This window comes from Sphaeramia orbicularis, chromosome 11, assembly GCF_902148855.1.
Source record: "Sphaeramia orbicularis chromosome 11, fSphaOr1.1, whole genome shotgun sequence".
In the NCBI taxonomy this organism is placed as follows: domain Eukaryota; kingdom Metazoa; phylum Chordata; class Actinopteri; order Kurtiformes; family Apogonidae; genus Sphaeramia; species Sphaeramia orbicularis.
The window spans coordinates 15565135-15583117 of NC_043967.1; the positions used below are offsets into that span (position 1 = coordinate 15565135).

The 17983-nt window shown below is 38.9% G+C and overlaps 2 protein-coding genes across 3 annotated transcripts in view; one reads left to right on the forward strand and one right to left on the reverse strand.

Annotated features, from left to right (window-relative positions):
• Positions 1-5045, reverse strand: part of gpnmb (glycoprotein (transmembrane) nmb) — a 30194-nt gene extending 25149 nt beyond the window's left edge. Inside the window, exons 1-2 of one of the 2 annotated variants that reach the window (XM_030147571.1) lie at positions 4827-5045; positions 20-178 (exon numbers count right to left, since the gene is read on the reverse strand). In XM_030147571.1, coding sequence (XP_030003431.1) covers positions 20-178; positions 4827-4896 — 229 coding nt within the window. In that variant the 5' untranslated portion in view covers positions 4897-5045. The remainder of the gene's footprint in view (positions 1-19; positions 179-4826) is intronic. The other variant, XM_030147572.1, reaches the window with a different exon arrangement.
• Positions 5046-7643: 2598 nt separating this feature from the next.
• On the forward strand, positions 7644-16748 carry LOC115427848 (polypeptide N-acetylgalactosaminyltransferase 15). The gene is made up of 10 exons (XM_030146550.1): positions 7644-9260; positions 9373-9539; positions 10121-10325; positions 11090-11257; positions 12693-12810; positions 13229-13423; positions 13508-13639; positions 13752-13853; positions 13941-14084; positions 15535-16748. The coding sequence occupies exons 1-10, from the start codon at positions 8728-8730 to the stop codon at positions 15736-15738; spliced, it is 1968 nt and encodes a 655-aa protein (XP_030002410.1). The 5' UTR covers positions 7644-8727; the 3' UTR covers positions 15739-16748.
• Positions 16749-17983: the final 1235 nt, after the last annotated feature.

Genomic DNA, 17983 nt, shown 5'->3' on the forward strand with positions numbered 1-17983 from the left:
AAAACACTGAGTGGCTCACCTCTTCGACGTGTAAGGTCTTTTGGCTTGGGAAACAGGGGCGGGTAGAGGAAGTCATCCCAGGGGTTGGTGTCAGGATCCCAGCCGGGGATTGGTGGGATTGGAAATGGAAACTTCCCTGGCAGGACTGCATGCTTGTGGGGGAACATGTCAGCATATGCTGGAGAAGAAGAAAGAGGAAATGATGTGAGTTAGGCAACATTCAGACTACAGGCGGTGGACCAGGGCGGATCTGTCACTGCTTTTACTGTTATTTATTTATTGACTCTTTCCTGAGTTCCGACAGACTTTGGAAAAACAGCATTTTCCCACCATGCACCATGGTCGTGGAATAATCTTCAAAAAACTGTAAACTACACACATTCATTCCAATTAATGACTTTAAAAGTATCATGGAGAATGCAGTGAAGGAGGAATGTCCCTGTTTTTCTTGATGCCTTTATGGTTGAATAGTTGTTACTGTGTTTTATTGCTCATTGTGTATCATGTATGCGTTTTATGTTGTTTGGACTTTGTATGGCTGCTGCCTTGGCCAGGTCTCCCTTACAAAAGAGATTCCTAATCTCAATGGGACTTAAATAAATAAAGGTAAAATAAAAATAAATAAATAAATAAATAAATAAATAAAAATTGTAGTGTGAGCAGGACAAAGGGCAGATTGTTCAACATCAGCTGTTTTCACACTGCCAGTTTCAACCACTCAGAGGTGATGCTTTCATAGACATGTTTACATTGTTTTTGTTAAATGAGTCCAATATCAAATTCCACCATAAACATATACTATCAACTGGTCATTGTCTAACAGTCTCTGCTCAGTTTGTGGCTATTTCATGAGGACATTGGATTCATATCACTGCAGTTTTTACACTAGGTGTCTCTGGTTCACATGGTCTCACTTGTTCTGTTTTATAGTATCTGAGTGACTTATGTGATGAATCTACACTGAAAGTGAAGTGTCTTGAATTCCAGTGTGACTGTTCAGACTGAGGTCACATTAAAGATCAGATCTGTATCTGACTCAGGACCATGTCCAAAAGTAGGCCACGTCACATAAAATAAAATCTAAAAAAAGGGATTTGTGTTGTTTAGAATGAAAAAACACAAATATATTCCACATGAGTAAGAATAGTATAGAATAGAATAGAATAGAATAGAATAGAATAGAATAGAATAGAATAGAACAAAAAGAACAGAATAAAATAGAATAGAGCAAAACAGAATAGAATAGAATAGAATAGAATAGAATAGAATAGAATAGAACAAAAAGAACAGAATAAAATAGAATAGAACAAAAAGAACAGAATAAAATAGAATAGAGCAAAACAGAATAAAATAGAATAGAACAGAACAGAATAGAAAACAGCAGAATAGAATAGAAAACAATAGAACAAAGAGAACAGAATAGAATAGAACAAAACAGAATAAAACAGAAAACAACAGAATAGAAAAGAACAGAACAAAAAGAATAGAATAGAAAAGAAAAGAAAACAACAGAATAGAATAGAAAAGAACAGAGCAAAAAGAACAGAATAGAACAGAATAGAATAGAATAGAATAGAATAGAATAGAATAGAACAGAGCAAAAAGAATAGAATAGAAAAGAAAAGAAAAGGAAAGAAAACAACAGAATACAATAGAAAAGAACAGAACAAAAAGAACAGAATAAAAGAGAACAGAACAAAACAAAACAGAATAGAACAGAAAAGAAAACAACAGTATAGAATAGAAAACAATAGAACAAAAAGAACAAACTAGAATAGAAAAGAAAAGAACAAACAGAACAGAATAAAATAGAACAAAACAGAATAAAATAGAATAGAACAGAAGAGAATAGAATAGAAAAGAAAACAACAGGATAGAATACAAAACAAAAGAACAAAAAGAACAGAATAGAACAGAAAAGAACAGATAGAATAGAATAGAACAGAATAGAAAAGAAAACAACAGAATAGAATAGAAAAGAACAGAACAAAAAGAACAGAACAGAATAGAATAGAATAGAATAGAATAGAAAACAACAATAGAATAGCAAAGAACAGAACAAAAAGAACAGAATAGAATAGAAAAGAAAAGAAAAGAAAAGAAAAGAAAACAACAGAATAGTATAGAATAGAATAGAATAGAATAGAATAGAATAGAATAGAATAGAACAAAAAGAACAGAATAAAATAGAATAGAGCAAAACAGAATAGAATAGAATAGAATAGAATAGAATAGAATAGAATAGAATAGAACAAAAAGAACAGAATAAAATAGAATAGAACAAAAAGAACAGAATAAAATAGAATAGAGCAAAACAGAATAAAATAGAATAGAACAGAACAGAATAGAAAACAGCAGAATAGAATAGAAAACAATAGAACAAAGAGAACAGAATAGAATAGAACAAAACAGAATAAAACAGAAAACAACAGAATAGAAAAGAACAGAACAAAAAGAATAGAATAGAAAAGAAAAGAAAACAACAGAATAGAATAGAAAAGAACAGAGCAAAAAGAACAGAATAGAACAGAATAGAATAGAATAGAATAGAATAGAACAGAGCAAAAAGAATAGAATAGAAAAGAAAAGAAAAGAAAAGAAAAGGAAAGAAAACAACAGAATACAATAGAAAAGAACAGAACAAAAAGAACAGAATAAAAGAGAACAGAACAAAACAAAACAGAATAGAACAGAAAAGAAAACAACAGTATAGAATAGAAAACAATAGAACAAAAAGAACAAACTAGAATAGAAAAGAAAAGAACAAACAGAACAGAATAAAATAGAACAAAACAGAATAAAATAGAATAGAACAGAAGAGAATAGAATAGAAAAGAAAACAACAGGATAGAATACAAAACAAAAGAACAAAAAGAACAGAATAGAACAGAAAAGAACAGATAGAATAGAATAGAACAGAATAGAAAAGAAAACAACAGAATAGAATAGAAAAGAACAGAACAAAAAGAACAGAACAGAACAGAATAGAATAGAATAGAATAGAAAACAACAATAGAATAGCAAAGAACAGAACAAAAAGAACAGAATAGAATAGAAAAGAAAAGAAAAGAAAAGAAAAGAAAACAACAGAATAGAATAGAATAGAATAGAATAGAATAGAAAAGAACAGAACAAAAAGAACAGAACAGAACAGAACAGAACAGAATAGAATAGAATAGAATAGAATAGCTTTATTCTCACTTGAAGCCAGGCAGAACACAGCATTATTTGCACATCTCCATTGTTGTAAAAAACACAAAACAGAACAATAAATATCAGCTGTAAAAATAAATAAATAGGCTATTGGAATAAAAAAAGACCATGGAGATCCTAAGGTGTAAAATGACAGAGCAAGTACCAGATGTACCAACACAAGTACTAAGTACCTCCTGTGTGTACATAGCCTTCTATATGTGGTCAAAGTCAGCCCCTTCTGCAGTGTGAGCTCAGTCTGAATGGTCCACACCATAGAACTCATGTGACTTTTGCATCTGCTTAGTTTCAAACTCTGCACTGGAGAAGTCACTCAAACACAATAAATTAGTTGAAATACTGTCATCCTCAGACCTTTACTAGTAAAACACACATTAATGCAGGAGCAACAACATCCAAAAACACTATATGTAATACATATAAGAGATAATTGTGTTTCATAGTGGTTATTTGATTTCCATATTTTTACATAAAAAGCAAGGTTTAGAATGCCCTTTTATTTTATTTATTTTTTAAAATTTGACATTATCCACATTTCATCAAAGCTGTGTCTTAAGGTGAATCTCTGTCTCGCCCACATCTGTATTTAGATCTGTCAAACCTTTCCCTTCACTGATCCCAGCATGATCAGATGTTACAGCTAATTTCAATCTCATTTTGTAATTAAGGTCATTTGCTGTGGTTTTTTCCTCTTTACCTCTTTATGCCCCAGACGGATGTGTTTTGGAAGGGTCCAACCACAAGAGAAGAAAATGGTTGAAAGAAGAGAAAGTAGTTTCAAAAATATAGATATTTTTAGCTCGACTTCAGTTGAGATAACAGTAGCTGTTGCACACGAGACATAAAAAAGTGTAGATGATTGGAAAGAAATACATTAGAAAATACTGAAAATAGGATTTTAAAACCAACCATGATGTACTAAAGAAAATCTGACTTTAATAATAATTAAATACATTGTCTGACCATACTTTTTTTTCTTATTTCTCTCTGTAACTAACTTTCTTTTCTTTTGTTTTCTTTTCTTTTTTAAATTTCAGTCTTGAATTTATGGACACATCTTTGCAATTTGTATTTCATATTTGAACACAGTCGACATTATTTTATTATAGGAACGAGAATCCAGATTTCAGCTGGAGCATGAAAGGCTTGATTTAACATTTTAAAACTTTCCTTCCCTTCAGAATATCTGTAACATCTTTATAAACAGTGGAATGTATCCACAGAGTCAGAATAGTTCTTCATTTGTTGGTTCTGTGTTGAGCTGACTGGAGAAAGTCACTTGGTGAACACGCCTTAATTAAGCTCATGGGACTCTGAGTTCACAAAGCTGATGACAAGACAGGCTTTACAGAAACACTGCCACAAATGTCTCCTATAGCAAAAGCTGAAGTGGAATTAATACTGAATATCTGCAGAAACAAAAACAGTCTGAGTCAGAGTTGTGGTTTGGAAGAAGTCAGTGTACGCACTTAAACGCAACAAATTTGATTCCAATCTGTGGTGAAAATTTCTAAACCTGCCCGTTACACATACTGTATGAAATAATAACCCAATAATATCATACAAATTAATATAATAAGAAAAAAAATACATCAGTTTAAAGCTCTACTTACTTTTGCGTCCTTCACTCTGATGCGCAAAATACGCACAGGCTAAAAGAATAACATAACTGAAAGTATCCATTTCCACTGTTTAGTAGATGGGGGAATAAAATTGTGGTCGAAATAGTCCCCCCCAAAAATAGGCCCGTACACCTCCCCAAAAAATGATCTCTGCTTCAGCCAGAGACTCTGCACCCAGTCTGCCCGTCCAGCTCAGACAGTCCTCCTCCTGCTCCTCCTGATGTTCTATAATTGAATCTGAGCGCACAAACATGTGATGTTTCCTAACAAGATGCATCTCATCCCTCATTAGTTTTCAGGAAAAAATATCATGAGGGATGACCTGCGCATGTCTTCTCCATTTTTTTTCTTCTGCCTTTTGGAAACATCTTATTAGGGCATTCAAAGTTAACGTTATCGTGTAATGATTAATAATTGAATCATATTCAAAATGGGATCGTGTCTTCATATGAATGATTTGACTTCACAGTGTAGATAAAGTCCTGTGTGTCCCTGCATGTTTTCAGCGGCGATTCTAATAATTGCTGGAATAAAAATATATAATAATAATAATAATAATAATAATAATAATAATAATAATAATAATAATAATAATAATAATAATAATTTTTTAGGCCATTTACATCATAACTGTGATCATATTTCTTCAAAGGGAATTAAATAAATAGGTCAAACATGACTGGGTTGAAAACTGAATGTAATTAGCCCAAAGAATTGATTAAAAACACGTTTATTGTAAGTTATGGATTCCAACGATTCTTGTCCAGACTTTGTACATAACCTTAAATCTCCAGGTTTGAATTTTCCAACAATTATTTTCACTATATTTACGCTGTGTCATGATGACACCACCGTGACACTGCCACGCACTGTGGCGCACGATTTGATGTTGCGCCACAGCCGCAGAAACAGAAACAGAGGGCAAACTCATGATTTACAGGTTTTCGACACAACGCACTTGTGATTGAAGTCATGATTTCTGCAGGTCTATCTATCTATCTATCTATCTATCTATCTATCTATCTATCTATCTATCTATCTATCTATCTATCTATCTATCTATCTATCTATCTATCTATCTATCTATCTATCTATCTATCTATCTATCTATCTATCTATCTATCTATCTATCTATCTATCTATCTATCTATCTATCTATCTATCTATCTGTCTGTCTGTCTGTCTGTCTGTCTGTCTGTCTGTCTGTCTGTTTAAAAATGAAGTTTTCTTGACTTTGCTGATATTCAAGATTCAAAGATTCAAGATTCAAAGCTTTTTTTTTTGTTATTGTCAATTCACTAGATGCACAGGACATACAGAAAAAAGATACTCTTCGATTTCAGTTTTATTTGTAGAGCCCTATATCACAACAAAGTTGCCTCACAGGGCTTTACAGAATTAGTTGGATATGAAAACAAACAACAGTCAAATTAACAGCAGATGAAGGAAATGGATTCATGTTTTTTTTTACTTAATTACTTAATGTTAATTGCTGTTTCTCTCTAAGCTTGCTAAATGTCATGGATGAAAACATAAAGACGGTTCAAATAGAATAAGAATAAGAATAAATAAGTGGTATAAACAATGAACTATAGCAGAATATAAAGTATTCATGTCAGTCTATTCACAGTAGAATCATTAGTTTTACCATTTCAGTTACATTATATTAAAGGTCAGTAATAAACCCAGTTACAAAGTCAAAAAAACCTAAAGTGTCAAAGGTGCCATTTTAGGCACCGCTTTAACACTGAGGTAGATGCACTGAAACTGAACCAAAGTTGCACGAAAATGTTCTTCTCAGCCCATGGTCAGTTGTCCAGTAGAGGGCAGCACCACTCCGCTACTTCTCTATCTCCCTCTGTGTCTGTCCGTCTGTGTGTCTGTCCAGCCCAGACAGTACTGGTTGTAAAACAGAAATATGAATGAACAACAGCCCAAAAATGTATTGTCCAACCAGTTTTATCCTCACTTTCCCTCTGTTTTTCCCTCTCTCTCTCTCTCTCTCTCTCTCTCTCTCTGTGTGTGTACATGTCGTGCCTTCTCATTTACAGCTCTGACTTCTTACTGAATAGAGGAATGCAGACACATTCCCCGCATTGTGCGTGTACGTGTATATGTGTGTGTGTGTGTGCGTGCGTGCGTGCGTGTGTGTGCTTGTAGCCAGCCCGTGGATCTGTGTGTGTGCACGTATAATGTGTGTGTCCATGTTCTTGCGGTGTTTATATGTGTGTGTCTGCAAAATGTGCTGGCAGTGGAAACTTCAATTCAGTGTGTGTTTTGGCTGCAGGATGGAACATATGGGAGTGTTCACTGTGCGCAAAACTGGAAATACATGAAAACCTTCTTTGCTTCAATCTTGGATTACAAAAAAAAAAAAAGTATTCCCACAAGAACACAGGAGTCAGGAGCGGGTCATTTGTAGCTCAGAGCTCACCTCTTCCTCTCTCATTTTCAGTCTCTTTTTAACACCCTTACCTTCTGAACCCATCCTTCAGCCTTTTAACTCCTCAGTCTGTCTCTCCAGGTGTAACCCCCCCCCCCCCCCCCCCCCCCCCCAATACTGTAATCACACTCATCACAGACCAGTCTGCCCTGTCATCCTGAAGAAAAGGTGTGGTGTCTTTGTTTAGAATAGGGGGAAGGCTGGGTTGCTCCTAATCCCACCCACCCTCCCACTCCAAATCCCAGACGCAGAGGGTCGCCAGGCTGTCACCCACCAGCACCACCAGCACCACCCAGGCCAGTGCGCACTGACACAGGCAACTGACTGGTCTGGTTACAGCCAAAACTAGTTTGAAAGCTGCACTGGCTGCGTCCTGCCAAGTGGAATTCAGTGGGCTTTCAGAGCCACGACGCCAAACAGAGCCCGTGAGACAGGCTGACGCACGCGGCTCTCCTCTGTGGGTGATGTGGTTAAATGGGTACAGTCTGACCCCCTCTTGGCCATGGACAGAAAGCTGACTCTGAGCTCACCTGGAAAAACATTAATGGGATAATTTAGCAGTTTGCCTTAAAACACACTCGGAAAACAAGTTAGTATAAAAATATGTTTTTGTAACTTTCCACTTATTGATCCAAAAGTGGGTTTGGAGTTCCAGGACGCACGAGGTTCTCTGTTTTGACTCAGTCTACACGAAAACATCAGATGGACAAGATCTCCTCGAAGAACCAGGCAGAGCAGAGGCTGCGACCGCCCCGCTTCCCGGGCTCCGGCAGACGGTCATGGGACCGCGGGGCCGTTCGCCAGCTGGCCGGAGACAGCGGCTTTGAAGTGTGACGCACCGGAGAGAGGCGCCTCCGCTAAAACAGCCCGCACGCACAAACCGGGGAAGCAAAAACAGACTCACTGCGCTGTAACACGCGAGTACAAGTCTAGAAAGTGTAACTTACTGTTATTTTTGGCCGAAATAAAATCTAGTGTGATTATAAAGTAGCTGGAAATAACTGCAAACCTTTCATTTGAAGTCCTGTAATCCACATGAGCGGAACATTAAAATAAAAGTAGTGCATCTGGAATATGTGCTGCAGTCTGGTGTTGTAGATGAGCTGATATGAGCAGGTGGAGCAGCAGGTGGATGGATCAGGTGCATTTCCACAGATCATCTGAGGGTCACTTTTACGCAGGCGTTAGGACCCCGGGATGGGCTGGATGAGAGACAAAGTGTGCGCACCTCCAGAGGCTTGTTGAGAGTTTGACTTGTCTCTCATTCCTGTCACATGTCTGGTGCGGCTGGATGTGTCTTCAGATTTCTGCTTTTCATCGTCTCTGAACACACGCGTAATTTCAGTAAAATGCTGCTCACTTTTCTGAGGAAAATCCTACATTTGTGGAAGTCCAGACGGGACAGTGTGAACTTCTGAGCTGTGGTTCCGCTCTCCTCTTCCTCCCACCATGAGGCTGTGGGGCAGAGCTCCAGGCGTCCGCAGGAGGATGCTCTGTTTCTGGCTGCTGCTTCTCGGGTTCGCCCTGGTCTCGTTGACGTTCTCGGACCTTTTTATCAAACGGGAGCGGGACCACAGTCATCAGCGAACCGGCCCTCCCCGGCGCCCCCTCCAACGGGTGCCCGGTCCACCGGAGGTTGAGGTGCTTGTGGACTTTCGGGACCCCGCTTTGGAGCTCGGCATTGATCTAGCCCCCCTGAACTCTCTGCAAGAAGACCAGCTGTTATTCGTGCCATCCACGCAAGGGACAAAAAACTCGCCGCCAAAGAAAGGGAGTTATAAGGTGCTTCTGCCGGGACCGGGTAAAGACAGCACCACGCCAGCGGCCACGACGCACGGAGAGATGGGGAAAGGGGTACAGCTGAGCCTCGGGGGTCTGGAGAAGGACATGGAGCGGACTGGAGTGAATAAATATGGATTTAACGAAGTGGTCAGTGAGAGGATTTCACTCCACCGGAGTCTGCCGGAGGTGCGACCTCCTGAGTGAGTGGAAAGCGCACAGACACAGTCTCCTACCTCTGCACAGCTTCAGCTGTGGAAAAACTGAAAACACTTTTTTCTCCTTGACGGTGTGAATTTGTCTTCTACATATCAGGTGTTTAGGGGAGCAGTACAGTGAGTCTCTGCCTTCAGCCAGTGTTGTCATCTGTTTCCACGATGAGGCTTGGTCCACACTGCTGCGCACCGTCCACAGTGTACTGGACACGGCACCCAAACAGCATCTGCAGGAGGTCCTGCTGGTGGACGACCTGAGCCTGCACGGTGCCATCCATCCATCCATCCATCCATCCATCCATCCATCCATCCATCCATCCATCCATCCATCCATCCATCCATCCATCCATCCATCCATCCATCCACTTATCTACTCATCCATCCATCCAGTTATCTACTCATCCATCCATCCATCCATCCATCCATCTACTTATCTACTCATCCATCCATCCATCCATCCATCCATCCATCTACTTATCTACTCATCCATCCATCCATCCATCCATCCATCCATCCATCCATCCATCCATCCATCCACTTATCTACTCATCCATCCATCCATCCATCCATCCATCCATCCATCCATCCATCCATCCATCCATCCATCCATCCATCCATCCATCTACTTATCTACTCATCCATCCATCCATCCATCCATCCATCCATCCATCCATCCATCCATCCATCCATCCATCCATTTATCTACTCATCCATCTACTTATCTACTTATCCATCCATCCATCCATCCATCCATCCATCCATCCATCCATCCATCCATCCATCCATCCATCCATCCATCCATCCATCCATCCATCCATGTCTAATCTACCTCCTGTTGTGCTTCCCAGGTCATCTGAAGAGCGTCCTCAGTGAGTATGTGTCACATCTGAACGGTGTGCGCTTGATTCGTAGCATGAGGCGCCTAGGAGTGGGAGGGTGCCGGACTCTAGGTGCTTCCAGAGCTACTGGGGAGGTACTGGTATTCATGGACTCCCACTGTGAATGCCACAAGGGCTGGCTTGAACCCCTGCTGGAGAGAGTGGCCCAGGACAGGTACCTTCACTTAAATTTAACCATACTAATAGAATACTTTTCTCTGTAAATAATTAAAATGGCAACATGCTGATTTCCAGGTTAACCGTGAGGAATTAGTAAGAGCTGAATAAACATTTGGGCTGGGAATACTTGCCCAAACCCAACAGCTGCAGCCTAATGGTTTATCAGCTTGTCTGCTTGTATCTCTGTTGTGTTCTGCTGTTTGACAGAACCGCTTGAGAGAAGTGAGAATATGCAGGGCTCAGAGTTATCAGTTGTCGTTGTTCATTAGGAAGGCAGGGCATAGGTGTGCTGTGTGTGTGTATCCACGTCTCAGCTCTCATGATTTGGCTCCAGTCTTGTGTCTCAGGCTGCCTGCAGTGTGGCTCTAATTAGACTAGGTAATTAGGCTGAACTCTCTGGCCTGGAATCTGCAACCACTCCGCTCTCAGCCACATGTTTGACCCTTCTGCTATTTCTTTTATGTGCCCCCCCCCCCCCCCCCCCCCTTTAATCTCTTCATTCCATTTCCCCTTAGAGTCAGATTCAGATTGGTAAAAAACATTTGAAAGAACATGTGTGAACCAGAACAAACCCTGATGAAGTTCAATGTGTTGTTATTGATCTTGGCTACTGCGATACAGGCAACTAAAACACACATACACACACTCTGATTGGTGCTTTTCCCCCTGTTTTCCCAAACATATTTCTCATTCTTGACATAATTTCACTTCGAATTGTTCACAGTAGAAACAGTATAATTGTGGTGTGGCTGTGTGCAGAACCAGAGTGGTGTCTCCCATCATGGATGTGATTGACTGGCAGACCTTTCAGTACAACGCCACCCGGTGGCCAGTTCGGGGAGTGTTTGACTGGAGACTAGACTTCTACTGGGAATCAAACCCTCAGGTTCAAGCTAAGGACGCAGATTTGGCTGTTCATCCTGTGCAGTGAGTATAGAGCGCTTTCACAGTAAAACAGTCGTGGCTGGATTTGTGGGAGAAAGCAAAGTGTGTTTGTAGGAGCAGAACTGATATCTAGCCTTGAAAAGTAGAGTAAATCAGATTGCATATTTTGCCTTGAGATAAGAGAAAATCCCACCGTGGGGAAATTGCAGTGTTTACAGCAGAAAAAAAAAGGAAAAAAAAAAAAAATAAAAAAAATAAAAAAAATAATACAGTGCAGAAAGACAGGGAGAACATTCAAGTATGAAACAGGAGATATAAAAGGGAATCTGATATTTATATTACTTGTTCTATACATACATACATACACACGTACATATATACAGGGTGGGGAAGCAAAATTTACAATGAACATTTAGTTGTTTTTTCTCAACAGGCACTACGTCAATTGTTTTGAAACCAAACATATATTGATGTCATAATCATACCTAACACTATTATCCATACCTTTTCAGAAACTTTTGCCCATATGAGTAATCAGGAAAGCAAACGTCAAAGAGTGTGTGATTTGCTGAATGCACTCGTCACACCAAAGGAGATTTCAAAAATAGTTGGAGTGTCCATAAAGACTGTTTATAATGGAAAGAAGAGAATGACTATGAGCAAAACTATTACGAGAAAGTCTGGAAGATACTATTAAAGAAGAATGGGAGAAGTTGTCACCCGAATATTTGAGGAACACTTGCACAAGTTTCAGGAAGCGTGTGAAGGCAGTTATTGAGAAAGAAGGAGGACACATAGAATAAAAACATTTTCTATTATGTCAATTTTCTTGTGACAAATAAATTCTCATGACTTTCAATAAACTAATTGGTCATACACTGTCTTTCAATCCCTGCCTCAAAATATTGTAAATTTTGCTTCCCCACCCTGTATAATACATTCACAAATACATACATACGTACTTACATACATACATACATTTACAAATACATACATACGTACATACATACATACACACACACACACACACACACACACACACACACATGCATACATACATACATGCACACACACACATACATACATATACACACACATACATACATACATACATACACACACATACATACGTACATACATAGATACATACACACACACACACACACACACACACACACACACACACACATACAAACATACACATATACATACATACATACACACACACACACACACACACACACACACATACATACATATGTATGTATAAATCAAATATTTGCATAGTTGTACATGATGTTGATACTGATATGATATGTGGGATTTACTGTTTGTTGTATAGCCTTTGTGAAGGAATGACCTTTATTCTTTATTATTGTCCTTTAAAATTGATGCTGCATCTATTCCAGTGAATCTGAGACATATCCCTGTGTTCACATTTATTCAGTTAATTTCATGTGGATTCTTTCTTTAACAGGAGCCCAGTATTAGGAGGTGGAGTACTGGCTATCGATAGACATTTCTTTCAAAGCGTGGGAGCCTACGACCCAGGAATGCTGCTGTGGGGGGCCGAACAAATCGAGCTGTCAATCAGGGTAAAGTAAACTTCCCTCTACTTTATATTCTCGCACAAAACTAAAAGATGACAGATTGCATTTTAATCTGCATCTTTAAATTGTGTAAGCGGCTGTGATTCCTTGCCTGAGCAATGCAGCTGCCTTCTGTTGGGGCCTCAGGTATGTAGAACAGGGACATGATGTCTTTTACAAATGGAAAGCACAGGTTCAGTCGTGGTCTGAGAATGTCTTGGCCGGCTGACAGAGGCACAAGTGCAGGAGCAAAAAGTCTGTGATGACCATTAGAATTCATATTGTGGAAACAAGGCATGTTCTGTAAAAGCACCCAAAATGGATGTAAAATTGTACTGAGCAGAGAAGACACATTTCTATGCAATTTGCAACAACAAAACAGTTTTGTGGGATATTGTAAACAAAATAGAGTGTGCTCTCCTAGGTGTGGTCCTGTGGTGGGTCCATGGAGGTGGTTCCATGCTCCCGTGTGGCACACCTGGACCACCACCACCTGCCTTATCGCTTCCCAGATGAGGAGCTTCTTCAGAGGAACAAGATCCGCATTGCAGACACGTGGATGGATGCGTACAGGAAGATCTTCTACAGGAGAGACACACTTGCTCATTTCATCAGGCAGGTATGTGAATACGTGTGAAGCCTGACCTCCTTAAAATGTTGCAGGCGATTCCCGAAAACAGAACACGCTGTTCCTTATGTGCAGTCAGAGAGCCCCAGTATCACAGAGCGCCTCCGAATAAAGAGGAGTCTGGGCTGTAGGAACTTCCACTGGTACCTGACAACAGTCTATCCACAACTTTATGTCCCCCAGGACAGACCGGCACTGTCAGGCGAGGTAACACACACACACACACACACACACACACACACACACACACACACACACACACACTGGACTGATCTATGGACATGACACACTCATATCCCAAATTTGTGGGTGTTTGAAGCTGTACAACGTCGGCACTGGCAGCTGTGCGGACTACCCCCGAGGGCAGGCTCTGCAGGGTGGGGACATGAGTATAGCACCATGCAGCGGGACAGGCAGCCAGGTAACCATGGCAACAGTTTATTCACTGGTGGTAGTTGAAGACAGAAAGGTGTTGCATGGTGATAAAGGTGTCTCTTGTCATTTACAGCATTGTGATCTAAACTCTGAGGGTGAAGTGCGATGGGGTTCACTGGGGGCTTTGTGTTTGGATGCTAACGGAGAGAGGGTGGTCCTCTCTCCTTGCCCCGCCCACCGACCAACCCCCACCAGACTTCAGTGGAAGTTCATAAAGGCAAGATATGTGTTATTATATTAAACTGAGATCTTATATTGAAGTACATTACCCAGGATGATGTGCTTTACTGTGGTTTTACAGCAGCTCCATATAAAGGTTGCATCATACCTTAGTTTTTACAGAAATCACTGTAAATCAATGTGTAAAATCTATTACACATTACATCTGGCAATGTTTCACACAGCAACAAAAATGTGTTGACATCAGATAAACTTTCTTCCAAAAAATAGTAGTTCTGACATTTAGCAGAATGGTTACCAAGCAACACTCTCAGAGCTTTTGGCTGACTGTTAACACTTACCTGGATATCAGCATCAGTTGTGGAAAGTGCAAAGTAGTGGTCAATTATGTTAGCACTTCTCTCTGCCGTTTGTGCCACAGTAACAGTTATACCCATTAAACATAAATTAACACTTACATGATGATGCCTCTAGGCCCAAATCAGACACTAGTTTCTCTAACACCAGGTCTGGAATCAGCAAACAGACCACACAGTCTGTTTAACAGTCCCAGCGGTATATCTGGGCTTTTCCAGCTCTTCAATTTCTCTCTCATTAATTTCACTCTCTCTCTCTTTATTTTTTTTAACCCTGTAAAGCCTGAACCATTAAATCAGGGGTGTCCAATCCTGGTCCTCGAGGGCCGGTATCCTGCATGTTTTAGATGTATCCCTCTTCCAACACACCTGATGGTGATTATCAGGCTTCTGCAGAGCTTGATGATACACTTATCATTTGAATCAGGTGTGTTGGAAGAGGGATACATCTAAAACATGCAGGATACTGGCCCTCGAAGATGTGGATTGGACACCCCGGCATTAAATCATGGACAGAAAATTCCACTTCTTTGAAACTGGAGCCTTTATTGGTCCTTCTGAGCAACCATGAGTTTTGATTTTGTATCATATCTGATACATTGGGTATCAATGCTCAAATATTATTATTTTTGAATAAACAAAAACATAATGTAACATATACCTGCCTAACAAATTTGCAATTTCTTTTCAAAATTGTCAAAGTTCTTCCTCCTTTCTCATTAATGACAATCTTGTAGTGTCACTGGAAAGGCCTCTGGTAAATGAATTCCTCCCCCCGGTGGATTATCTATGTATTGCATCTATCTAATTGTATACATCAGTTTTTTCAAGAAAAAAAATCACACTGATCATGTAGAGGGCTTCAAAACTCGTGTATCAAATACGATACATTTGGTGTTATAGGGTCAGTTTTCTTCCTCTACTCTGTTTGTCTTTTTTCCATCACTCATCCACACTTTGTCTACCACAGAAAATCAAATTCTACAACACAACCCGACATTTTAGCCAATCAGAATCAACAGACATAGCTATTGTTTTGTAGGTGTTCATAACTTTCACCTTTTCTTCTGTACAGATTTATTCCATAAACTGCAGCTGCTGTTACTCAGTGAGTGTGTTTTGTGCTTCTAGCTGAGTGGACAGCTTGTTCACCAACAGTCCCAGTTATGTCTGGAGGCCGTAAAAGACGGATTGCTTTCACAGAGCAGCGGTGGTCAGCCAAGAGAAGTGAGCAGCACCCACAGTAGTGTGGGAGGACTCTTCCTACGCCCCTGCACACATCACCCTCGACAACAGTGGCACTTTGAGCAGCTGGTGGCTCCTAAAGGTGCCTGACAGAAAACAGAAGGACTCTGTGGATTCACAACACGTAAATCCAGGGCATGTACTTTCACATATGTTCTATGCAGTATGCCCCAGTAAAATGGTGTAGAAGAATCTGGAAGTGTAATTATTTTTGTTCCACTTTGCCATTTAGATTTTTGTTCCTGTTTTAAGGATTGCAAATAGCATTTATCAAGCTTAAGGCAAGATAGAGAAATAATTATTTTAAATTTTTTAAATGACTTTATTGGAATCTATTACATGGATATATATTCTTAATATTTATTGACATGTACGCATAGTAAACTTATAGAAAAATACTTTGAATTATATTTTAATTGCTTTATTACTTCATGTATGAATTGTTTTGTGCACATACTTGAACTGTGATGTGAGTCAAACTCCAAATTGTGGATGGTGGATGTTTTGTGGAGTGAAAAGAAACATGGAGAGCTGCTTCTATGGGGTCACAAACTGTCGAAGTAAATAAAAATAATATGATATGTGAATTGATTTTCCTAATTAAAACTGAAAAATGATGTTTTCTGTAAGAGTTTGTAAATGCTGACATCATGAATAGCATTTGAAACGTAGAGTTGATGGCTCATTTGTAAGAAGAACATGCAAAAAAATTGCAAAAAGAAGAAAATGATGTAAAAGATGACATGTAATAAGAGGCAAATGACATAACAGATGCAACAAGATGAAAATAAGAAATAATAAAAAAGACAAACAAAGCAATTGCCTCAACATTTAGTGAAGTGTATGTAACTCAACCCTGTTGATGACACTGGAAAATATGCCAATTCATGACATATTTTTGTATATCAGATGAGACATTAAAACCCCTGATGTGTCTGTGCTGAGTGTTCTGAATGTATGATTTATTCAAAATATTTCAAAAAATTTTGCTCAAAAAATTCAAAATGTTTTGAGAGAATAGACCTTGCGCTTTCCAAAGACATCTGAGCATGCTCAGTTCTCCCCCCACCACCTGTGTAATTGGGAGCAAAACATGGAGCAGTGAGACGACTCACTATAAAAATAGGACTTTTTTTCTTCACCATTTTCCTTGTAGTTTTTTGCAGTATTGTTGTGATTTTCCTTTATTTATTTATTTATTTATTTATTTTTACTATATTTTACCAAGTCTTGACCGTGTAACTGTTTTTTGGAGTTCAAGCAGGTGCAAAAAACAGCTGGACTGATTTAGAAAAAAAATAAAATAAAAAAACGGAGAGCCCCAAAACAAAATCTACTGAGTCAAAATTCAAATACTTGTCGTTCAGTGTGTTCCAGTTGACAGTTCATGGTCAGCATCCTAAATCTCTTACTGATGTACATTCTGAGTGGCTTATTTAGTAAAAACCTGTTAAACTTCAATTCCTCTCTTTGTCTTTTTCTGTTATTCCACCCTGTTTTGACCCTAAAACACACATACTGCAAAAATCTAAATCTTACCAAGTGTATTTTTCCTCATTTTTAGTCCAAATATCTCATCACACTTAAAATAAGACATAATCACCTAAAGAGTAACTTGTAAGTGAGATATAAGAACTTATTTTTTAGACAATAGATCTTGAAAATCTTCTTGGAAGAAATCTTACCAAGATAATTTTCACTTGTTCCACTGGCAGATTTTTTTGTTTGAATTAAATAAATAAATAAATAAATAAATAAATAAATAAATAAATAAATAAAAAAAAAATATCTGCCAGTAGAACAAGTGAAAATGATCTTGGTAAGATTTCTTGAAAACAGATTTTCAAGATCTATTGTCTAAAAATAAGCTCTTATCTCTCACTAAAAAGTTACTCTTTAGGTGATTATGTTTTATTTTAAGTGTGATGAGATATTTGGACTAAAAATAAGAAAAATACACTTGGTAAGATTTTGATTTTTGCAGTGCAGTAAAGCAAAACCACTGCCAGATCCTGAAAGCAGAAGAATTCTTGAAGAAAAAGAACACGAGCACATACTCACAGCAACTTTTATGACACTTCTACAGCAGCAAATTCCAAGCAGCTTGTTTCACTGAAATAGTGTCTCAAGGGTTATTGAGTTTTTGGGTCTGGAGATGGAAAACTTTCAGAAGCACTGATCTACTGAACTCAACCTGGGAACCTTGACAAAACGTGTGAGATTTAAAGACATGAGGGGAAGAAACTGTGTAACTCCTCTTTATAAATTGCCCACTACCTGCCCCATGGTGAGTACAGATACACACTGTGAAGGGTGTCAGCGGTGGAAACTTTTG

Bases quoted from the DNA above. Each gene is read 5' to 3' on its own strand.
- LOC115427848 (XM_030146550.1), top strand. From the start codon at position 8,728: ATGAGGCTGTGGGGCAGAGCTCCAGGCGTCCGCAGGAGGATGCTCTGT. The intron at 9,540-10,120 runs GTGCCATCCATC...TGTGCTTCCCAG, and splicing joins GGACGACCTGAGCCTGCACG to GTCATCTGAAGAGCGTCCTC. The intron at 12,811-13,228 runs GTAAAGTAAACT...GTGCTCTCCTAG, and splicing joins AAATCGAGCTGTCAATCAGG to GTGTGGTCCTGTGGTGGGTC.